This window comes from Neolamprologus brichardi, chromosome 3 (genome assembly GCF_056152115.1).
Source record: "Neolamprologus brichardi isolate AB-2024 chromosome 3, ASM5615211v1, whole genome shotgun sequence".
Classification (NCBI taxonomy): domain Eukaryota; kingdom Metazoa; phylum Chordata; class Actinopteri; order Cichliformes; family Cichlidae; genus Neolamprologus; species Neolamprologus brichardi.
This window is the reverse complement of record NC_142106.1, coordinates 19,181,069-19,206,108: the sequence shown is the minus strand read 5'-3', so window position 1 is coordinate 19,206,108 and position 25,040 is coordinate 19,181,069. Positions and strand designations below refer to the sequence as shown.

Genomic DNA, 25,040 nt, shown 5'->3' with positions numbered 1-25,040 from the left:
CACCAATATTAATACCAACAACAACACTAAAACATTCAACGCATGTGTGTTACAGAAAAGGTTTGTGTGCTTTGCTGAGCAGCTGGAAGCCTGCACAGACAGAAATGTTTAGAGAAACACTGCAAACAAACACACACTGCCTCACAGCATCTGTGGGTGTGGGGTCTTTTTGTGTCAAAGGAATTAAAAAAAGAAACAAAAAAATTCAATTTGTCATTAAAATTATTATTTTTTTAAATGGTTGCTTCTCTTTTTACAGCATGATAGTGATGGATTACAGTGAGGACGACATCACTTCTCATTGAAAGCAGAGGCAGTTTTTAATTAGATATTAACAATTAGATATGTTAGATTTTTATGTTAAATTTATTAATTAATTTATTTATTTTTGACACATAACGGTGATCTTTTACTACAAAGATCAGCTTGGACCAAAACGTCCAGGCTGATCTTTTCTCTCAGTACAAGCCTGACCAGAATATTTAAAATCATCACTCTCTGTTATTGAATCAGTGATGATCTAAAGGTCTGTTTACATATAAACTATTTTGAAACTGCTTAATAGCTAAACACTGAAACAGCTTCTTGAATGTGACTTCTGTCACGGTTTGCCTGGGTAAAGGAGGATCCAAATGCTGCGGTGAACAGTGCGTTTATTTACAGTGCAGTAAATATTCACACAAAAATGCATTCCCCTGACTCCCGTGCCGTGTCTTCCTCCCCAATAAGTCCGTGCCTCTTGCTCTCCGCTCCCGTGTGTCTGCACTCCACGTGCTCGCTGCTCTCTGGCTTTCCACACTCTTCCTGCAAGAAACGATAGAAGCAGCTATCACTCAACTGTGGGCATACACTCACTATACTTGACACTAATGTGGAGTCTCACGCAACAGTCCAGCGTCAAGGAACGCTCGGACAAACTATTAAATAGCTCCCAGACGAGGCTTGATCAACTTCAGGTGTGTGTGCGTTTCTCGTCCTCAGGTGTGGCCGGGCTCCTGGCTGACACTCCCACCAGGGCTGAAGAACAGGTGCTCTGCCACACCCACATACACACCCAGCTATACACAAACATTAGGAAACAGGACAGCAGCACGAAAAATACACGTCCATACTTATTCAAAGACCCTGGGTCCTTCAGACACAGGTCCGTGACAGTTTCACTGGGACTGAACCTGTTTTCCTGTTGATGTTTCAGAGTGGAGGAACTTATTGATCAACAGTACAGGATCTGCAGTCTGGAGATGTTGCTCAGAGCAGACAGATGAAGAAACGCACCACAGAGAAACTTGAGGTAAAATTTCTTTAATGTTGTTAAAGAATCAGAAACAGTAACATTTAGAATAAAACACATGATGTTATATTAGACTGCTGGACTTCCTGTGAGATGCAGAGAGTAACAGAAAGCTTGTTGTGCTTGTTGATTTTCAGAGTAAAGAGTGATGGCTCTTCAGGAGATCAGTGTGATCTTCACACACAGACCCTCGGCCTTCTCTGCTGCGGTGCTGCTTCTAACACTCGTCCTCTGCAGAGGTGAGCAAAACCCGCTGAGCATATAAACTCATCTATGATAATTTTTGGTTGTTTTGTTTAAACATTAAAAAAATGGTTCTCAAATTCACAATTGTTGGAAACTAGCCAGAACGACCAGGAGGACAATATAGAGTTATAAATGAATGAATGAACATGGCTGGCTGTGGTGGGGGTCTTGTAATTCTTTGGATTTATAACAGAAATGATGCTTCGTTTATTCCTGTGCTTCACAGTTCTGATGTTGTATAAAGTTTGAGTGTGTCTGCTCCTCTCTGTCTCCTCAACAGGATCATTTGTAGTGGATGTGACACAGAGCTCCTATCAGGCAGAGGAGAACCACAACATCACACTGGAGTGGACGTTCACCACCAAACCTGACACGTCCCTCTCAGCACTGGAGATCCTCTGTTACATGAATAATAATCATAAACACATAACTCTGTATTATCTTCGTGGTGGTGTCGAGTTCTCAGAGGATGAAGAGTTTTCAGGGCGAGTCCAGAGTGACAAAGACGCCCTCAGAGAAGGACGAATCAGACTCCAGCTGTCCAGACTCAGGACTGAGGACTCGGGTCTGTACCTGTGTGAGGTGGACACAGGTTATGGCCGCGGCTCCAACAGCTGCAGAGTCACCGTCTCTGGTAAGAGGATTCATTTATACACATGTGATCACTGTGAGCTGTTAACGTTAATCATGGTTCAAACCTGAGATAAAATTGGTGTGTATAAATGTAACAGGCTTTCAAAATGATGAACTCAAATCTTTAGATAATTTCCACTTTCATAACAACAATGTCTTTATAAATATCCTGTTTGATTGATGGAGTTTCAGACACCAGCAGACTTCAGAGCATGTTGATCATTTTTCTGAGCAAGAATCCTGACATTCCTTCACTGTCCAAATGTGTTTAACTTGTTTTTTGGCAGCAATAAACATGACAGTTTACTTAATTAAAATAAAACATGTCTTAAATTAAAATAAGTTTAAAACTTTTTTATTAAATGTAAAATTATATTTTGTTTTAATTTACTTTCAAATTCTTCAGTTGCTGAAGGGGCTGCATAGTTTTCATAAATTGCATAGTTCAGAATAGCTATAATTGTACCAGATGGTTGCCTTCAGTTAAGTTGGACTAGACTGTAATACAAACCGTTCAGTTTGTCAACAATAAAACTGAAATGAGAGAAAGACTGAGTGTGAGACTTTGATATTAGATAAAATGAATATTGATAAAGTTTACCTTTATGTACAGAATCTGAATATTGCAAAATATTTTTAAAAAATTGCAATAATATTGTATCGTGCGTTAAGTATTGTGATAATATCATATCGTGGGATGTATGGTGATTCCCACCTCTACTAATTAGTGCTGAGTACAGTAATAGACCTGTAGGAAGTCTACACAGAGATGATATGAAAGTAAAAGTATCCATGGAGACCAACACTGGTTCATGTAGAAGACTGTAAACATGATCATTTCTGCTTTAAGTTGGACTTTTTAACACAAGAGTCTTTGTGGCTTACACACACGTGAGGCTAATTCTTCATGGAGCTGCTGGTCCTGTTAACATCCCTGAAGGAGGCCTCAGAGTCTGAGTCGACCACAGAAATCCACAGTGTCCAACCTCAGTGACACTGTTACTGAGCAGCTTCATCAGGACATGTGAGGAAACCAACACTGAAGAGCTACAAACTGTTTCTCTCATCACAACAGTTTGTTTGTTTTTGTTTTCTTCATTGTGCTTTACACAACTTGTACATTCACCCATTGAAACGAGCCCTTTTTTGTCTATACTGTCGCATATGTTCACAGTGTTTAACATTCACACACATTCATACTGTGATGATGCAACACAGAGTTAGTATCTTGACAAAAAAATATTTAGCATGCAGACTGGGATCGAACTACCGACCTTTTGATTAGTAAGTGACCTGCTCTACCACCTGAGCTGAAATAAAAAAAATATGTTATTTATTTTATTTCAGAATCAAAATCTGGGAAGACCGAAACAGCTCAGCAACCTGGAAATTTCCAGAGGCCAGATTTGAATGATGTGACCAAAGGCATAGGTAAATATATATATTAAAAAAAAACAAAATAACTTTACAGTTTACAAAATCATTCATTCATTATATCGTTCATATGCAGTACAGTCAGGAGATATGGGCCAAATCTGAGAACTGTATTAATTTACCACAACAGAAAACACTCCCATCCAGTTTTCTAGAAATGGATTTAGTTCAGTCTCAGACTAAAGAGAGTCTAAGACTAGGCTCGTTCTATAGAAGTGAAACTGAGTCTATATGAACAACAAAGTAAAATCCTCCCATAAACCTGCAGCTCTTTCAGGTAAACATACTGAGGTTTTGATTCAAAATGTCAAATATCAGTTTTATCCAGTTCTGGGTTTTGGGGGCTCGAGTCTTTCCTGGCTGTCATTGGGCAAAAGACCCGATGTAAGCTGGAGGTCACCAGACTGTAAGTGGAGATAAATTAAATGAAACATATAAATAAAGTCTGGTGTTCACCTCTCTCACTGGTTATTTAATGGTTAATTCCACTTCCTGTCTTTAAAATGTGCTCGTTTACATCATTAACACTGAATTATGTTTTTCCTGTTTTTGTACCTTTAGAATTTTTCCTGGCACTCTGGATAGCAATCGTCGTGGCTGTATTCATCTGTATCTCTCTGGTCTCATGGGGACTTATTGTTTATCAGAATTGCAAAGAACCTGTAAGTCTGTCAGAAAAACAAGTTTTTCTTGTAAGTGTTGTAAATATAAAATGATCAAAACACATTTTTTGACACATGGTTTGTGTCAGAATATCATTTGCTCTGTCACAGTTTAAACTTGTCGTGTTCAGTATAACTCAGTGAATCTTTGAATTGTCTTTCATTTTAAACAGAAAACAGACCTCCTCATACAAAACCAGGAAGTTAATGACGAGGAAGCTCTCAGCAGGTGAACCTTCTAGTTCAGATTCATGATGACAACATCAGCTGGAAGCCGCAGATCTCGGACTGTGAATAGAAACTACTTATAGGAAAAACGAAATTTAAGGTTTTCAGTTTGATGCTGTTCAGTAAGTTGGTGCTGAGAACCATTGGAGAGCATAAAAAAGAACACAAACAACAGAGAAAAGATTTAAATTCAGGACTTCAGTCCAATATTGTTATCCTTCAACTCATCTGAACTATAAATATACTGTGAGGTTAAAGTAAAATTGTTTCTGTACTTTTTATTTGTTCATGTGTGCTAAAAAATCAAAGTAAGAAAAGTAGTTGGACTGATATTTACACTTGTGTCTATTTTTAATGCAACATCAAAACAGTAGAAACCTCAGTGAGAAGAACTCTGACTCACATAAAGATTCATCAGTGTGTGACGTTCAGAATACAACTATTCAGCACAGCTGCACATTCTGTGTTATCAATGTGTGCTTTATGGGAGAAACTGGATTTTGTTTTCTTGGATTTTTCAGTATCACCTCATCAGTGAACTTCCTCTCACAAAGACTCCAAGATCTTGGTCAAGTTTATGTTCCCAATCCAAAGTTTTGCTTTTTCCCCCCCTCTTTTTAAAATGTTTATTTCTGCTCCGTTGCCTGAATTTGCCATCACCTAGATGTGTTCATGTGTTTATTTCTGAGCAGATGTTAAAGAGCTCTTGTGTACTCTTTGATTATTGCACCTGATCACATGCTCTCAGAAATTAGGCAGCATATCAGTTTTTTAGACCCTTCATTTCAGTCGAGTCTCAGAAACTTAGGTGTTGTATTTGACAGTTCAATGTCTCTTGAGAAACACTCTAAACAACTTGTCCGGAACTGTTTTTATCATCTAAGAAACATTTCTAAACTCAGACTGCTGGTGTCAAAGGCAGAACTTGAGATGATTATTCATGCTTTTATCTCTTCTCGTTTGGATTATTGTAACGGTCTTTTTACGTGTCTCAACAAATCAGCTCTGGATCTCCTTCAGTCTGTACAGAATGCAGCGGCAAGACTTTTAACTGGTACAAACAAGAGGTCACACATTACTCCAGTTTTGGCTTCTCTTCATTGGTTGCCTGTAAATTTTAGGGTTCATTTTAAAATTTTAGTTGTAACTTTTAGAGCTCTGCAAAGTGAAGCTCCCCAGTATATCTGTGACCTGTTGAAACCTCATGCTTCATCCCGAGCACTTAGGTCTTCAGGTCAGAGGCTACTGGTGGTCACGTACTAGGACACGTGGGGATCGGGCTTTTCATGCACCTAGGCTGTGGAACTCTCTGCCGTTGTCTTTACGCTGTCTAGACTCTACTGACTCCTTTAAAAAGCAGCTGAAGACATTTTTATACAAACGGGTTTTAATTAATTTTAACTTGCATGTCTGATCTTATTGTGAAGCACTTTGTGATTTTTATCTGTGAAATGAGCTATATGAATAAATTTTACTTTCTTACTTACTTATTGTGTCCTGTATCTCCACACTACACACAGCTGTGACAATACCTCAGTATGAAAGAGGGATTCAACATGGAAAAGTGATGTTATTTAAAGAATCAGTATTTTAATTGTATCTGACGCTGGGATCAGGAAATAAGAAAGGGTTAGAAGACAAACTGCTGGGTGCTGCTAACAGAAACGTTTCTAATCATTGTTTCAGCTTTATAATCTTATCATAAGTAAAGCATAATATGACTCAGAAATATTATAAAATATATAAAATACTGCAACGTAAAAAATACACAGGGCCTGTGTCACACCCAGTCGAGGATTTTCTCATACTACATGAAAACTGTCTTAGTTTGTCTTGGAGTTGAAAGCTTCATCATGTAGTTGCTGCGATTCTCTCTAGAAGTTAAACAGCTTTGGATGATTGAAAAAAAAAGCTGTTGTAGTCACTGTCTCTGGTAAGACAATTCATTTATACACATGTGATCACTGTGAGCTATTAAAGAAGATCAAGGTTGGATCCTGAGATTGGTGTTTATAAACCTAACATTTCATGTTTTGAAGAGAGAAAAAGAAAAGCAAAAAAAGAAAAAAAAAGCTCTCTTAAGATAGTTTCCCCCTTCATAAAAACGGTGTCTTTATAAATATCCTGTTTGATTGATGGAGTTTCCGATACCAGACAAAAATGACCAGAAAAAACAATGTAGTTAGAAAATTACATCCATAAACTGCATCACTCAGACACACACCTGCTAATTAGTGCTGAGTACAGTAACAGAGCTGTAAGAAACAAACCACAGAGATGATATGAAGGTAAAAGTATCCATGGAGACCAACACTGGTTCATGTAGAAGGCTGTAAACATGATCATTTCTGCTTTAAGTTGGACTTTCTAACACAAGAGTCTTTGTGACACACACGTGAGGCTAATTCTTCATGGAGCTGCTGGTCCAGGTAACATCCCTGAAGGAGGCCTCAGAGTCTGAGTCGACCACAGAAATCCACAGTGTCCAACCTCAGTGACACGGTTACTGAGCAGCTTCATCAGGACATGTGAGGAAACCAACACTGAAGAGCTACAAACGGTTTCTCTCATCACAACAGTTTGTTTGTTTTTTGGTTCTTCATTGTTGGTTTCTTGTTTCAGTTTCGTTTCAGTGTTCAGTTTCCATTTGGTAGCAATAAAACTGTGTACAGAAAGCAGCTTAATTCACTGCTACATTACATCAATTTTAAGTTAATAAAACAATTTATTAAACAATATTTTATTTTACTTTTTTTTAGAATCAAAGCCTGAGAAGAATGAAACAACTCAGCAACCTGGAAGTCTCCAGCCACCAAATCTGAATGACGAGACCAGACGTAAAAATAAAGTCTTTACAGTTTACAAAATCATTCTTTCATTGTATTGCTTATATACAGTACAGTCAGGAGATATGGGCCAAATCTGAGAACTGAGTTAATTTACCAGAACAGAAAACACAGTTTTCTAGAAACTGATTTAGTTCAGTCTCAGACTAAAAGGAGTCCAAGACTAGGCTCGGTCTATAGAAGTGAAACTGAGTCTGTGTAGTGTTGGGTTAATGAAAGGTAATGGTAGGGAGGAAATGAAACATCAGGCTAACAATACAAACAGTTTTCATCTTAGATCATCTTTTAAAATCTGGAAAACAACAAAGTAAAATCCTCCCATAAACCTGCAGCTCTTTCAGGTAAACATGTCAAATATCAGTTTTATCCAGTTCTGGGTTTCGGGAGCTCGAGTCTTTCCTGGCTGTCATTGGGCAAAAGGCCCGATGTAAGCTGGAGGTCACCAGACTGTAAGTGGTGATTTGTAAATGTAAAAATATCAGAACATTTAAGAGATTTTTACAGTATGTGTCAGAATCATTTGCTCTGTCACAGTTTAAAAGTTTCTTAAACTTGTCATATTCAGTATAACTCAGTGAATCTTTCAATTTTCTTTCAATTTTAAACAGAGGAGGACTTCCTCACGCAAAACCACAACTTTTTGATAAAGACGTTCTCAGAAAATGGACCTCGTTCAGCTTCATGACTGTTAGCATCTCATCTCAGACTGTGAATAGAAATGCTTCATAACATCCTGATGATAAACCAGATTTGAAGTTTGATGCTGTTCAGTAAGTTTGTGCTGAGAACCAACGGAGGGAAAAACAACAACTTAAACAACAGAGAAAACATTTAAATTCAGGGCTTCAGACCAACATCGATATCTTTCATCACATTCTGAGATAGAACAGCTGGATCGAGTTGAACAAGATTTCCAAAACATTAAAGAATCTGTGATTTATATCTATTTTAAGTGTGTTTGAAAAAACAATGCTATGTAAGATGAATGGAGGAGTAGATGAGGTGGACAGCATGATAAAAAACACATTTTCCCACTGTGGCGGAAGTGTGGTCTTTGGCCTGCTGCAGAGGAGGGGTGACTCAGTGAGCTCACAGTGCAGAGCAGAGCAGGTGTGCTGCACTGGATCGATGAATGGAAACTCTCTTTTGATGTCTTGCAGTGAGACGGAGCGGGAGAGTGACAGTCAGAGTAGTGCCTGCCTCCTGGACAGAAGCCCGAAACCGTACTAATCACTACTGTCAATAAAAGCACTGCTAAAACGGCAAAGCTGACGTGTCCATCCTTGGATCCTGTGTCACACCCACATTCTCACCTGAGGTTTCAGTGACGTCATCACACCTGTCAGAAATCTGATTTCTAACAAATAGCATTAGTGCAGATCAGCCAGTAGATGGCAGCATCCTGTTAAATCTACCTGCGTGAGTTTACAGTATGATAATAATAGCTGAACTGTCTGTACAGTTGTTGTATTGTTTAGTATCAGGTAATTATGATGACAAATAAGAACCAGTTTCCTTATCTGCATGAACTTGGCCACCAAAACCACTTCAGGTGTTTGATGCACAATAACTTGGACATTTTTAATCACTTGTTGTGCTGCTATTTTTAAATGTGTGTGTTTTTGTTTTGTTTTTTGTTTGTTTTTTGGTGGTGTGAAGATTGTACAAAGACAAAATATCAAATGTTTGTAGATACAGTACAGTTTATAGTCACGGTTATGCTGGAAACAAGGCAGTAACAGGCTCTGTGCTGCACTGGGTCGGCTCTGATCACATCTGATGGCAACATTTTTTTTTTTTTTACATTGCGTGACTTGATTTTATATATTCAGATGTAACTAACCATATAAATGTGATGTTGATGATTTTTTCACGTGAGCTGGTGATGATATAATGTATGTTTCTTTTTATCTGTTTTAGCACGTCATCTTAAATCCAACCTGCCTTTCATCATACATGTTGAAACAATGAGAATAAGACAAATTAATCTTTAAATGTTTATTTCTGTAGGACACAACACGACTAAATAGAATTTAGAAAAATCCACAAAGCAAACAGAGATGTTAAAACAGACACAGGCTATTGCAGCGGCCACAACAGCTGCAGCGTCACTGTCTCTGAGAACTGAAGGCAGTGGAGCTGCTTTATGGCAGAAATGTGTTAAACAACGAACCATGACACTAACAATATAAACAGACATGACTCAATATCTGTGCCACTTACATCAATATATACAGATATCCATTGATCTTTGATTACTTTACTATACACCTTTCCAAAACTGTCTGTTTATAAAATCTATAATTATACACAATTATCAGTTTTTAATATTCAGAATAAGCACATAAATATTTAATGCCCCACTTCGTCCCTTGTTTATTTTAAATACAGCTCAGCTCATCCCTGAACTCATAACTGTCATGTGACAGCTGTGTGCAAGCGAGATAGGACCCAAAGTGCAGACTTATAGAGGAGGAAGGTAAATTCAAACTTAGATTTACTGCAAACACAACCAAAAAAACTAAACTGAAAACTGCAAAAACAAAACAGGCTGACAGGCAGACGACACAGCATGGTAAGATGGTAGATTGCAACACAGACAGAGGAAAACACAGGGCTCAAATACACAGAGGGAGCAATCAGTGAATGAGGGAAACACAGCTGGGGCAAATCAGGGCTACAAGGGAAGCAAAACCTGATACATTAACATGAGACAGACTTCAAAGTAAAACAGGAAACGTAACACAGATGCGAACTTGATAAGGGGATACACAGCAACTAAGGAACACAGACTGAAGCCAAAAGACTAAAACTCTAACATAAACCACGCAGAGAACCTAAACTCAGCACAACCCTATAACCCATTAGACGAAGAAGGCTAAAAATATAATAAACCCAGAACCAAAAACACAAAACCACCGGGTCGACGACCCAGGCGCCCTAACAATAACTCCACATTCTGTCTGTGAACAAATGTTTAAGAAATATTTTCTGGTAAGAGATTATTTCTTGCTTTCTACATTATTCGACCAGTTTTAAATTTTACCAGATCCACAAATTTCAAGATCCTTGATCTTAAAAATATGAGCTTGAGCACTCCAGATGTCCAACCTTAACTATCATTATTGGGTTTTTGGTTTTTGTTTTTTTTTTAATGTGCATTGTGGCTGTTGTGGGTTTCACACCTGCTGGCAAGAGTGTGAGTGCATGAATGTACAGTAGACTAGCAAACTGCCCACAGTGTATGCCAGCTTTGCCCCAGTGTGAGAGCTGGATTAGCCCTTAAAAATATTGCTGAAAGTTTTACACATTGCAAAGTCAGCCAGGTTGGAAAGGCTTGGAACGGAAAAAAGCCATTAAAGCAATACTGTCGCATTTGCTCTTAATGGATGACATCACTGTCCGACCCGGAATGCAACACAACTGGTTTTCATCCTGCGGTTAGAGAGTCTTTCAGAAGGAGTGAAGGAACTTTGGCAGGTGATATCAATCTGGATTCCTCGCTGGGAGTGTCAGCCGCAGTAACTCCATAGTTTTATTAACATTTGGGAGCTTTTTATAACTCAGAGTGGTAATAAGTCATTCCTTCAAATTTGCAACCATACGGCACTGCATGCTTCATGTAAGGGTGAATGGAAAAATGCACTGAAACATTCCTAAAAATCTGCTGCCATCCACCAGGACGATGAAGATGAAACTAGAGTGGATGCTTCAGCAGGACGATGATCCCAAATTTGAGTTTGTGTGGAAGAATCAGCCAAAATCACACCCAAGTAATGCACCCCACTAGTTCCTCTATAGAGGAGCAGATTAAATACTTTATGGACATCTATGCTTTAATTTCTTTGCATGTTTGGATTGGATTGGTTGTTACTGACATCTGGTTAGAATTTCATGTTAGTGTAACCTTTAGAAATATATTTACTTACAAACTTGGTGACGTGTTCAATGCTTATTTTACCTGCTGTATAAATGGAAACTATTTCAAGATCTCTTTTTTGGAAGTAGCTCCACTGTGGTCTGTACTGCTTCAATGACAGCAGTGAATGGATGCGTCTGTGTTTATTTAATGTGTGTGTGCTCCAAGTTCTGTGGAAGCAAAAACTACTTTAACATCTTTCCATCTTTTTTCTTTTTTTCCTTGTCATCATTAAGACTTTCTGCAGCTTCACTTTAGCTTTGATTGCTCCACTTCCAGTGTGTTTAAAACAACTGGATGGGGTGGGTACAGTATACTCTGCGGTGGGGTTGGGTGGGCTGCTCCAGGTTCTGTGGGACTTGGTGGTGTTGCTACTGTGGGCCTGGGTCTGGATGGGACTGGGCCCCCTGGCCTTGGTGGGTTCCAGAGGACGTGGGTGCCTACTGGGGTCAGGGGGGGAAATGGCCCCAGGGAGGGGCTGCCTGGCCCTCCCTTCCTTCCCTCCCCATCCCCGACTGCCTCCCTCTTCCCATCCACCACACCCACCCACACATGCAGGGCCTTGGGGTGCAGGTGTGTCACCAGGGTGCAGGGGAGGCATTCTGGCTGCCTGTGCCTCAATTTTATTTCACAATCTAGACATCCACATTACTCACACTCTCATAACACATACATATAGGGCCTTGGGGGCGGGCACGTTATACGGCATCCAGAGGACGGTCTATGTATTCAACCTCACCTCTGGCGCCGATGCCCACCTCTCAGTTTTAAATGCATGTAGACATTGAGGGTTGTCGGGAGTTTGAAGAACTACAGTGCATTTAAAACCCACTCATGTGTAGTGTCGCTGTGTGTTGTTCTACAACGCATTTAAAATCCATGTTTTAGTAGCAATAGCTGCCTTGTGATGTAACTCACCTGCAGTGACAGGTCTCGGGCTTGTTTACTTTACCTCAGCAGACAATTGAATCTATCTTTATCGTTGTCTTATCTGCACACAGTCTAACAGTCCAAACTTGCAACTGTTTAAAGCCCAAACTGGCTAAACTGGTCTTGCAGCAGCTCACAGATCAGTTTATCAAGAGAAAAGTGCAGATTTGTGAGACAAAGTGTGAATGTGAAATGATTCACACTGCATCTTTGAGAGATTCTTTGAGTTTGTGAATCAGCCGACTGCAGGTGTGTAATTTCCTATTTTTATTTCCACATGACATCTTTATAAGCTTTTAAACAGTCTGTTATCACTGCTTTCTCAGCTTTTGTGTGTTGCTGTACTAACAGCAGAGCGTGAGTTTTCGTTTTTCGTTGTCCGGTATCTATTCTAGTCAACTTTTTTTACTTTATTAATGTTCAATAGTAAAAACACATAAATGGAAATAAGCAAAAAGAACCAAAAAAAAAAAAAACCTGGCTTGTAAATGTGAATGAATTATTGTTATACACTCGTATATACTATGCATGCTCACAATGAAGTGTTTATATATGGAGTCACTGTGTTAAGCATTTAACCTGCATGTTCAAATCACATGACCCATATATTTAGGTCATATATATCTCCCAGTATGTTACAAAAATATTGTGCCACTTGTTGTGTGAACACATGTTGATTAATACTGCTTAAAAATGTAACCCTTTATGACCTACTGTCACTAGTCCAACAAAGGGTACTGCTAAGGTATGTGCATATGACCCTTCTTGACATGCAGCTGCATCTAACAGTACAGTAGAAGCATGCAGTGGTTGGAGATGGCTGTGCAGCAGAAGCAGGCAGCGGGGTTTGACTGGTGTGCTTCATGGCGTGGGCCGCTCTTTAGTTGGCTGTACAACAGAGGCATGCAGTTGTTTGGATGGCTGCCAAGCAAGGGCCTGCAACCTTCTCAAGTAGCTATAGGGAAAAACATAAGCCCCTTGAACACCTATAAAAAAACAAGCCTTACTCAGCATGGATAGCAGCTTATGTCCAGCATGCGTGCCCAAGGAAAGTGTTAGATGGATTAACTGCCTTTCTGTAGACTTTCAGACTCACTTTGGCCATGAAATTGTCAAAGAGACACAATGCAGTGATGGATGAGAGATTGTTCTGCAAGAAGTTATGGTGTAAGGTCGTGTATATCATAAGTGGAAGATGAAGAGGGAAAAAAGAGGATGAAAGGGTACAGGAGGAGTGATCCCTGTTCCTATATAAGATGAGTCTGATATGCATTGGCTCTCTCTCTTCTTTCTGCTGCTTCTTTCCTGTCTGTCTTTTGTGTGTGTTTGTGCTTTAAGGCTCGACACCCTGGGGTTGCTTCGCTTTTTGGTTGCTTGCTTTCTGTGTTTTATTTCCGCTTTTAAATGTACTGTTCTGCTGTTCGTATGACGATGTTTAATAAACTCTGCTCTAAGAATTCTGCTCTTTTCCAGAGGATCATTTTGAGTGATTTGATTGTAATTGGATCTGAAAAGTTGGACCTCCACAGCGTTGGTGGGATAAGGTTATCATATTGGCTTCAAAATTTGCAACCCGACAAAACTCTGAGCATGATGTCAATTTTTGTCAGTATAAAAATATTAACTCGCTCAGTGAAACAGGAACTGACTGAGAGCAGAAAAACAAGAGGACAAACTTTTGAGCTCATGTTTAAGGGTTCACATGTTTGTAATGCAGCCTTCTGTTTGCACTGCTTATCCTGTGAGTCTTTATACGGCTGTTTTGTTGTAACTTGTTGTCAGTGTTGGGAAGGTTACTTTTAAAATGTATTCCATTACAGAATACAGAATACATGTCCCAAAATGTATTCTGTAACGTATTCCGTTACGTTACTCAATGAGAGTAACGTATTCTGAATACTTTGGATTACTTAATATATTATCATGCTGTCTACAACTACATGAATGTACTATTGCTGTGATTTATTACTGTTACTTAAGGTCCGCGGCTCCGAACCGTAGTAAAGGGACCTCTGGCTAATACGGTGGGTTCTGTGTTGGGCTCATAGCTGAAAACTAGCTTTACTTTGTTGTCTGGGTCACTTTGCTAGCGAGAGACAGAGAGAGGCGTTGAAAGGCTGCTGCAACGGAACCTATTGTTTCAGAGGAAAACACGAACACGGTGTACAGTCGAGTCTTAATAGCTTACTTACAACTGGGCTCGTCAGGCACTCTTCTTGGCTGCAGTGGTTATTATTATATTTACATGCTTCCAGCTCCCGTTTTTGCTCGATGACAGCTGGGACTTTTCCTTTTTCTCCCTCCCTCGCTCACAGACACATAACGGGTTTGGCAGTCCATTCTCCCTGCAGCACGGACTACACTGCCTATGATGCTACATTCTTTAGAGCTATACCTGTAGCATTCTGCCTATTAGCTTAGCACAACAACAACAACAAGGCCTCTCTCACCCAGGAAACACGCAGAGAGAGAGCGGCACCCTGTAACCATGGCAACCGCAACGCTGCCGCCCGGAACAACAGAACGTAGCTGTCAAACAAAACCCAAACAGTCCTGACCCGCGACAATATGAAACAGGGAAGTACCGCCGTGTAATCCATTTATTTCAACAAAGTAACTGTATTCTAAATACCACCTTTTTAAACTGTAACTGTAACGGAATACAGTTACTCATATTTTGTATTTTAAATACGTAACGGCGGTACATGTATTCCGTTACTCCCCAACACTGCTTGTTGTAAAGGGTTCTGTCAAACTGTCATCAACTCACTGACAGCAGCAGTTTCAGCTTTGACAGTCATATTTTAATAACACCAAGTTCCTGCTTCCAGTTTCAACAATGTCAATGCTGTTGTGTGCCAAAGGCCACAAGTTAAGCTTTGTTATTGTTTCACAATGTTGACGAAAAAAAGGCCTCCATGATCACTTTGTTTCCTGTTTCTCTGTAATTTTTCTGGCTCATTGTGAATTATGTGAAGGGGAAATAGCTTATTTTAGCAGCTTTTGTGCTTCTCTCTCTGAAACATTTAATGTAAATTCAGATCAAATGTTTCCAAACGCCACAGTGGACTAGTTTGAAAGCTGAAGATGCTCTGCAGAACACCCAGACCTTTGAAAATAACATCTCCAAACATCACTCGAGAAAGATGAAGTATTTCCACTTTGTTTTTTTTTTTTGATTCACTTGCTTCTTCTTGCCCTCCAGTTTAAGCTTCTTCCCCCTCACTTTATCCTGCCTATCTGCCTCTGTATGTTTGGGTCTTCCTCTTGGTGAACTCTAACATAAACACAGGTTGTGTTATTTATTAAGTAGAGTCATTAAAATGTGCTGGATACAATGGTCTAATGGCATTGATTTAAGAGCAGGAGTGGTTCTGTTTGGGTGTTGCTGTGTATTTGGAGTGAAAAAAACAAACAGAAGATTTCAAAATGAACAGGAATGACATCTGACTTAAATAAGCTAAAAATGATACAAATGATGGACGGATACCTATGAGGCGCCGTACAAGCCAAAATTCATTCTTTCACTCTCACACACATACATTCTTCTTTCACACTCATATACTTTATACTTGCATTCCTACATTTTGCTCTCATTTACATGCATTCAATATGCATTTAATCTCACAAATAATATATGTATGTAAGAAGAGAATGCATACATGTCTGAAGAAAATATATGTATGCAAGAGAATAATGTATGTGAATGAAAGCCTATAGTGGAAATAGAAGGAGTTTAATGGAAACGGAAGAAGAAAAGCTGAATTTGAGTGAACAAAATTCATTGCTGCATGCGAAAAATGTATTTCAGTGTTTGCTATTATCCACACACACACACAATAGCAGCCCCTCTCGCTCAGTTTTTGTATTTGCGCTCGCTCGCAATGTGTTGCTCGCGCTCTCAACATTTCTGCCCGTGCGCGTTCAACTCTTTGTGTACACTGTTATATTTGTGTCACAAAACCAGCCAATCACAGACTTGGATGCCAAAAACGTTAGAGCACTTATGGAAATATGTGATGTGTTGATGGATCGAGCGGGTATTTGAAGTTTACACAGCACCATTATCACATGAAAATATCTTAAAAGTTTATTTTGTGACCCAGAAAGAGTAATATTTCAAATACACTCTGTGTTCCTCTGTCACTGCCTCGTTTGAGTTTTGGACGAAATGGATTCTGGGATATTGCATTTCGTCATTTCGAGCTGATTGGAGACCAAAACAGCTAATCAGATATTTTTGCATCTAAGTCTGTGATTGGCTGGTTTTGTGGCAAAAGTTGAAGCTTCTTCTCCCCCCTCCATGCTGTCAGACACTTGAAAGTGACCCGTGCGTGCTTCTCAGCCAATCACAGCGGTACAGACACCCAGCCTTCTGTTTCCATGACTATACTCTTTCATTCACATACATTTTTCTCTTGCATACATATATTTTCTTCAGACATGTATGCATTCTCTTCTTACAGACATATATTATTTGTGAGATTAAAATGCATATTGAATGCATGTAAATGAGAGCAAAATGTAGGAATGCATAAATGAAAATGCATGTATGTGAGAGTGAAAATGTGTAAACATGTAGATTAAAATGCATGTATAAGAGAGCACAATATTGCAATGTGTGTGTTAAATATGTGTGAACATGAGAATAAAAATATCTAAATATAAAAATTTAAATAAAACTATGTGAGAGAGAAAGAATGAAACTTGGCTTGTACGGCCCGTCATAGATACCTCTGACATAGATAAACATCTACAAAAAATGCAACTATAAATAGTTGCAATGTCATGTAGGTAATTTGCAGTAATAAATCTGTCTGGCTTTTTTATTTGACCTCATCACAGTTTAAGGTGCCAAACTTGCCATTGTTTTAACCCCAGCTGACCAGTTTATTCAGACAAAAGTGCAGATTTGTGAGATTTTGATGAAGTTCGAATGTATCACAACTGCAGATTCCTTGAGTTCGTAGATCAGCTGACTGCAGGTGTGTAATGTCACATTTTGTTTCCACCAGACATCTGTGACCTTCTAGCACTCACCTCAACATCTCAAAAGTACTGTTTCAGTAAGAATCCCGGATCACAGTTTTGCCACACCTTTTGTTCATTTCTTCATTAGCACTGATGATTTTCTTACAACATGTACCAGTTTTCTTCCTTTACTTATGACTGAACAGGGGTAACAGGAGGAGAGAAGCTGCAGAGAGGCGTGTAAGACTGCAACTCGGCTTCCTGGTCCCAACTCTGGATAGTCATATTTTGGGGGGTTTAATAAATTTGTCCATATTTCTAGAAATGAGAGCTGCTCCATCCAAAGTGGGATGGATGCCGTCTCTCCTAACAAGACCAGGTTTCCTCCAGAAGGTTTGCCAATTATCTATGAAGCCCACATCGTTTCTGGGACACCACTCAGACAGCCAGCAATTTAAGGAGAACATGCGGCTAAACATGTCACTCCTGGTCTGATTGGGGACGGGACCAGAGAAAACTACAGAGTCCGACATTGTTTTGGCAAAGTTGCACACCGATTCAATATTGATTTTAGTGACCTCCGATTGGCGTCGGGTGTCATTACTGCCAACATGAATTATGATTTTACTGAATTTACGTTAAATAAATAACGTAAATTCAGTAAAAAAAATTAATAAAATAAATAAAAACACTATTTCATGTCTGTCAAACCCTGTCATCTTTGGCATTTTTCATAGGATCGACCAAGGGAATGTGGACAAATGATGTATTTTGACAGTCTGCTAGTAACAAGGCAACTAAAGAAACATATTAAAATTGGTTCTTCACTCAGAAAAATAAAGGTGCCAACTGGAACCAAAAGTGGTTCTTTAGACTTTAGCCATTGAAGAACCTTTAAAGGTGCCCCAAAGAACCATCAAGAAACAATTGCCCATTGTTCCTTCAGTGGGTTGGTTTCAGTCATTATGCAAATGTACTGTTTATAAGATTGGGGAAACCTGCAGTCAGCTGAGGCTGAAGAAGTCACTTTGATGAGTGACGAAACGTTTCTCCCACTGAAAACGCTACGTCCAGATGAAGAGAATCAACTTTTGGAGATTTACTTTCCTGGATGATTGAGAATGCATAGAGACACATAGACATATATTATTGGTTTATTGTAATTTTCGTAGGTGAACTACAAGGTTCGAGACCATTCCCCACACCAGAAACATAAACTACAGTCTTTTTATACTGCAGACACTTTACTCACTTACAGTTGTTTATTCACCTTTCAGTCACTTTAATTCTAAAACTGTGTAATTTGTGTATATACTGTATATTCTGTGTATTTATTATCTCACTCTTATTGCCTGTTTATGTCCTGTCCTTATCTTCAACGCCATGCTGCTCTGTTGTATGTTAATTGCCCCTTGGGGATAAATAAAGTCTTTGTGATTCTGATTCTGATCCTGACTTCCATCCAATTGTAATTCAATCTAATTGTGTTTCACCCTCCTCTTCCTCATTTTGTTGGTTCTGTGAACAGAATTAGTGTGAATCTGAATTAATTTGTGCAAACAAGAAAAATCTACAGCTTTTCAGTCAGAGGTGGTCTTGTGATTAAAGCTGGGTAGATTTATGTGTTGATGCTTCCTGCTTCAGCTCTATGACTGGCTGCTGAGTGATATTTACACCCGGCTGGATTACAAACTTTAACCACGTGTTGAACTTTGGCCCATCATTGATACGACTTGTTAGTATAATGAACTCTAAACTAAAAATAGAATAAAATCCTCTAAAAATAACTATGACAACGTCATCTTCAGCCAGGAGGAAACAGGTCCACGCAGAATGCTCATTCTAACATTCTTATATTAACAGGATTTCAACATTCACGTCAAACAGTCACATATAGATATAACCTACCACGTCCTGGTATCTTTCCGTTGTGTAGTTCTTGGTGCAAAGGTTATGACGTCATCCAAATCAGTTGATTGTTTTCTGAACAGACCCAATTCAACGCGTCTTTATAAACACCGGATCTTTATGATAATGTGGCGATACTAAGCTAAAAATCACAAGTTTTTATTTGCCATAAATTTGCCACTTTATTGTCAAAATTGTGTATTTTATTCTCGGAATTTTATACCCTCCAAGCGTTGCCCCTTATTGTTTTCTACCTTCAGTGGCTGTCGTAAGCTATTAGATCAAGGCGCATAGAGCCCACTTTGATTTTGTTGTGTAATGTTCATTAACAAGAACAAAATTATAAACATTTACAAATAAATCAAAGCGAATTTCTAGATGTTGTTCCCACAGCCTCAAACTGGAGCTGTGGGACTTAAACTGGACAAACAAGAAGCAAATGATTTAAAATAAAGACGAGTGCAGGTATTTTTGCGGTTACAAGTATTTCCAAACAGTTTTTTTGAAGAGTATTACGCACGTTGCATGGCGCGTTGTGACGCGTATAAAAAAGCCATCTGAGAGCAGCTCAGCAATCGCTTCGAAGAAAAGAGACCGAGTCGCTCTGTGAGTCTCTGCACTTGTTACTATGTGCGGGTACAGCTCGCTCTGTAAGGAGTCTTCTTGCACTTTTCTGCACAGTTTAATCCTGTGATCTGCCTTCGTCTTAATCACACCTGTTCAAGGTAAACTGACGTTTTACTTCAACTCTAAGCTCAGCTTAAAGCCAAAACTTTTACTCTTTTATGCCGTAAAAATCTGACATTGATATGATACCAAACAAATGCACTATTATCGAAACCTTTACCTTTTAATAGCATCTTACCTGGTTGGAGGGCTGTGCCCGGATTTCTGACCTGAAAACATCATCAATATACTAAATGTAAAAACATTTTAATGAGCATTAAATGGCTGATTCTTGCTTTCACTGTTGCAGCAAAAATCTGAAGCAGAAATACAAAAACTTGTAAACAAAACCGAAATTTTTCAGCTGAAATCTAATTAGAATAAATTCATCTGCAAGTGTGTTGCCTCTTAACCTGGTTAGACTGACACACTGACAGCGTGGCACGAGTGGGCATCCAGGCTGCGTGCCGATAATATAAAGTGTATCCTGTAGTTGTGGCTGGCAATCCTCATCGAAGTGTGTGAGAATAATGACAACAACATTGTTAACAGGCATCAGCACCTGTGTCATTTCTTACAGTGTTGAGCACTGTAAGAAAAACCCTAAACTTTAGTAAAAACCTTGCAGCAGGATTCGTCAGCGTTACTGTAAAACTTACAGCAACCTCACTGTACTTTATTTAACAGTTTTACTGTGTTTTTTTTACATGACACTACTCAAATTTCTACAGTATCTACTGATGCTATAGATTTTACAGTAGGGAACAAATTATTTAAACCCCTGCTGATTTTGAAAGATTGGCCACTAACACAAAAATGATTATGATTTCAGTGGTAGGTTTATTTGAACAGTGAGAGACAAAACAGCAACAAAAAAAGAAAACAATTCCGAAAAAGTCATTTCAAAAAAGTTACTTACAACTTACAAAATCAGCATGGGCTCAAATATTTTCCCTGACTGTATTAACAGATTCTCTAATAATTTGGTCCTAAAAACACTGATAGTATTTCCACAGAATTATATAGTATTAGTTGAAGCAGTGGGAGCTGGGACTACATGGTCATCAGTGTGTGTGCACAAAAAGGTGGCAAACAAGCTTCCTCAAATATTTTCATATAACATACTACAAATAGTAGAATTTTTATTCCACACAAAAAACAAATATCTGCACTAACAGTAAATACTTTTTTATTGCTTTATTACCAAATTCTGCCAAGGCCAAATATTCAGAATCTATATCAGTCCATCGCTACATGAAAAAAGAAAGCAGGAAGTGATACTGTGAACATTTCAGAAACAAACCAACAGGGTGAACGTCAAAAATAGCACAAAGTGATTTGTTGACACCAGGTCCAGATCTGCAACAGGGTCAAAGAATGACTGCAAGTGTAATAGAACCAAGAGAGACATCGGCTATCAATACACACGTATGTCTATCTTATTAAAAAGCTGAAGGTAAAAGCTTTTAAAGGTTCTCTGTTGGTTCTCTCATTTCCACAGAAGATTCCCATTAATGCCCAGCTGTCTTTAAATAACTGTCCTGTTACAGGGTTATGGGGGAAATGACTGTAAAAGGTTTGCACTCACCATGAGCAGCATTTCTCCTGTGACGTTTAACGCCTGTAGTTTTATTTTTAATAAAGGTCAAATATCATTATATAAAGAAAGTGTAATGTCTTCTGAAGACATGATTGGCCCGTCTGTGTTGAGATTTAACAGAATTCATTGTGTCTTCAGTCTCTGTGTGTAATGAGGAAGAAGCTCTGGATCCCCACAGACTGTGAATAAGATGTCAGTGTGGATTTCATGCCTTTCCTCGTGGCCTCACTGTGGACTCTGATCATCTACCTGAGTTCAGTTAAAGGTAAATAATGTGTTTCTATTACAGACTCTACTTTTAGACCATTTTAGCCAACAATATTTAACTAATGCTAAAGTCACCTGCAGGTCTTGATCCATTCTTTGCATGTTATATATTTTTATTTATGATTTAGAAATGGAGGTGTCCAATTATAGTAGGTCTGCCAAGACTATCACGTTAAAACGCTGCAGTTTCAGAAGAAGCAGACGTCTGCAAACAAAGACAATTTCACATTTCTCTCTGCTTAACATGCAAGTCCAGTTGTGAAATACTGAATTGCTGAATATATGTTTTATCATGTTTTTATCTCAAGAAGAAAAAAGTCATCTTAATGACAGTCTTCAATATAATTTGTTTTCATATATATCAAACCTCAGTGGGAGTGAATGTTTGATGTGAAGGTTGAAAAGCTTTTAATATGACAATGTCGTGCTCACAGATTAACTGGACCAGGTTGAAGTTAGTCACCAAACTTGAAGGTTAAATCAGTGCGGTGTTAGCACAAAGCAGACAACTTACCAAAGAACCGATTTCAAAATGTTTCTTTCGACACTTTGTTACAAATTGTTTGTTCCCATTTCTTTGGTTGAGCCTATAAAAAATGCCAAAGCTCAAACATGTTGACGGACATAAAAATGTTTTTGCAAAAAACAAGATCGTTCCCAAATAGCTATCAGCTGAAAACTGGGGCTATCTCAGCATGGAGGCCAGTGTGTGCTTAAACTATCTACAGCAGATGAACAGTATCTGAAAGTCACGTCCTTAAGAAATAGGAAAAATCAAAACAAAACAAAGGTCTGACAAAGGATCTGACAGATTCATCTGGCCAGTTCATCAGAAATGGTCTCAGCTTTGGTTCAGATCATCAGTGTTTGAGGAGCTCAGTATTGAGTATCTGCAGCCATCTGTAGGAGGGTGGAGGCTATGTCATGGAGTTTAGCTGTATTTCATGGAGCTCTTGTCGAACTGATGAATTATGAACAAAGAAAAGTAACATCACATTTTGATCCACCATGCTGTACCATCTGAAAAACAAGGACTAGAAAGTGAGACCATGGTTCTCCCATGCTGATTTCTCTTTATTGGCTGCTGATTTAAATCCAGACTTGAATTGAAAATCCTTCTAATCACATACAAGGTCTCGAATAATCAGAGATTAGTCAAAACGAGAGTAAAATGTGGAATTATACTGTGGTGGAAGAACATGAAAAACTATCGTGTGGGAGGCTGTCAGAAAGACTGTTTGTTGTGCTTCACAGTTCTGATATTGTATAAAGTTGTGAGTGTGTCTGCTCCTCTCTGTCTCCTCAACAGGATCATTTGTAGTGGATGTGACACAGAGCTCCTATCAGGCAGAGGAGAACCACAACATCACACTGGAGTGGACGTTCACCACCAAACCTGACACGTCCATCTCAACACTGAAGATCCGCTGTAGACTGATAACTGATCAAAAACCCTTAACTCTGTATTATCTGCTTGATGGTGTCGAGTTCTCAGAGGATCAGGATGAAAGGTTTTCAGGACGAGTCCAAAGTGACAAAGACGCCCTCAGAGAAGGACGAATCAGACTCCAGCTGTCCAGACTCAGGACTGAGGACTCGGGTCTGTACCTGTGTGAGGTGGACACAGGTTATGGCCGCGGCTACAACAGCTGCAGAGTCACTGTCTCTGGTAAGACGATTCATTTATACACATGTGATCACTGTGTATAAAAAAAAAAAAACTGCCAATTTCATAGATTTTTATTTGTTTGTTTTGGTTGGGTTTTTTTTCCAGATACAGATTTTGCTAAAACCTCAACATCAGAGACGTCACTGCAAAATCCAGCTCCTCAGAAAAAGACTCGAACAAACGGTGAGAAAATGCTCCAACTTTTCTCTGCATCATTCCTGCTTGAGTGTTTTTTGGTCCATTTGTGGTGACTATGTTTATTTCTTTATTCAGCATCAGCAGGTCGATCCAGGGTCCCTGTGGTCATTGTTGTCATCACCGTACTATTAGTTTTGGCTCTCGCTGGTTTTGCTGCATATTTCTCTCTCCACATCTTGCAGAAACTTAAAGTAAGAAACAAACAAACATGTTGTTGCTTCTTGTACCGTCAGACTGACTCATTACTCTACTTCTTTCAGCAGAAGCATCCAGAGGATGATGAGACACAAAAACAACCACTATCAGTCTAGCTGCTGTACTCAAAGGAGCGTTGGTCTTAATGGAGCTGAGAGAGATTTGTTTTTCCTGGATCTTCACATTTATGTTGGATTCAAACCATCAACCACAGGGTGACACTCGGGCCCAGCAGCACTGAGATCATCATAAGGTCACTCCTACAAAAGGATGTGAGATTGACTTGAACTTTGACCCCAGCTGAAGACTCGAGCCTCATCCAGCTTATTTGTCGAGCTCATTTTCACACAAACAAAGTGTCATACAAGAAAACAGAGAGTGGAAGCTCAGAGGATCTAAACAGAAAATATTTCTTACAGAAGTCTTCAGTCAGAGTGGCTGCTGTCAGACTCTCTTAAAGTGTCTCTGAGGGACTAATTAAAGGGTTAAAATCCTCCCTGATCATCACTGTGCTGGGCTGACATAGATCATTCCCAAACAAGGAGTCTTTTCCATTCCATCTGCATTCATTACAGATGGAAGTGGATATTTCCAGCACAGTTCATGTGGAAAGATGGGGAGTCACCTGAAAATTGTTTTGGTGACACAGAAGACTGGAAAAGCACCAACAAGTTTTAAAGTAATAGAAAGAGAATTTCTGAAGCTCATAAGGAGAACTCCTTTGTTTTGTTGAACTGTATGAAAGCAGACTTTGTTACCACAGCTGATGAGCTCTGATTGTTTTTGTTTTCTTTCTATCATCTTTACTGTCTCAGAGAACCTGAGCTATAAGCTGATTACTTTAAACACCCTTCGTTAATCATCTGCTGCACTTTATAAACATCCAAAACAAGGTGATTTACATCTCTGGATGTTTAAAGCTACAAATAATTAAGTTTAATGTTAAACTTCCTGCTGGTCAGGACTCGATGTTCAGTCTGTAAAGTTTAGTCTGATTTGTGATCGTGTTTTCAGTTTAGTGCTGAGAGTTGTGAGTGTAAAAGTGTTCCAACGGTTTTATTTGTTAATTTTTATTAAATCTTTGGTTCATTTTTAAGTCTTAAGTTTTACATTTAGTGTCTTCACTGTGTTGCTGAACAGACAAACAGGAACTTTAATGCTCCGTGTTCATTATGTGTCACTGTAATTAAGTAGAGATGTCTTTCACCACTGAATGTAAGATAGATGTAAGAAATTATAAAATGAAATGAGAGATGATAAAAGCTTCACTTGTTTTACTGGAGATGAAATGTTGATGTTCACCTTAATTTTGACTCATCTTTTCAGTGCAATACCAGAGCTGGACACTAGAGGCCACCGTCTGATTTCTGTTTTAAA

At 38.9% G+C, this 25,040-nt stretch overlaps 3 protein-coding genes across 3 annotated transcripts in view; all 3 read left to right on the top strand.

Annotated features, from left to right (window-relative positions):
- The window catches only part of LOC148103758 (butyrophilin-like protein 2), a 54,799-nt gene that overhangs the window by 6,821 nt on the left and 22,938 nt on the right, over positions 1-25,040 (top strand). The window contains exon 2 of the mRNA XM_087838209.1: positions 10,592-10,603. Coding sequence (XP_087694335.1) covers positions 10,592-10,603 — 12 coding nt within the window. The remainder of the gene's footprint in view (positions 1-10,591; positions 10,604-25,040) is intronic.
- LOC118456076 (uncharacterized) lies at positions 1,440-8,025 on the top strand. The gene is made up of 4 exons (XM_087839520.1): positions 1,440-1,530; positions 1,818-2,171; positions 7,254-7,331; positions 7,949-8,025. The coding sequence occupies exons 1-4, from the start codon at positions 1,440-1,442 to the stop codon at positions 8,023-8,025; spliced, it is 600 nt and encodes a 199-aa protein (XP_087695646.1).
- Positions 21,539-23,871, top strand: LOC148103760 (uncharacterized). The gene is made up of 5 exons (XM_087833300.1): positions 21,539-21,599; positions 22,911-23,270; positions 23,376-23,453; positions 23,553-23,659; positions 23,732-23,871. The coding sequence occupies exons 1-5, from the start codon at positions 21,542-21,544 to the stop codon at positions 23,777-23,779; spliced, it is 651 nt and encodes a 216-aa protein (XP_087689426.1). The 5' UTR covers positions 21,539-21,541; the 3' UTR covers positions 23,780-23,871.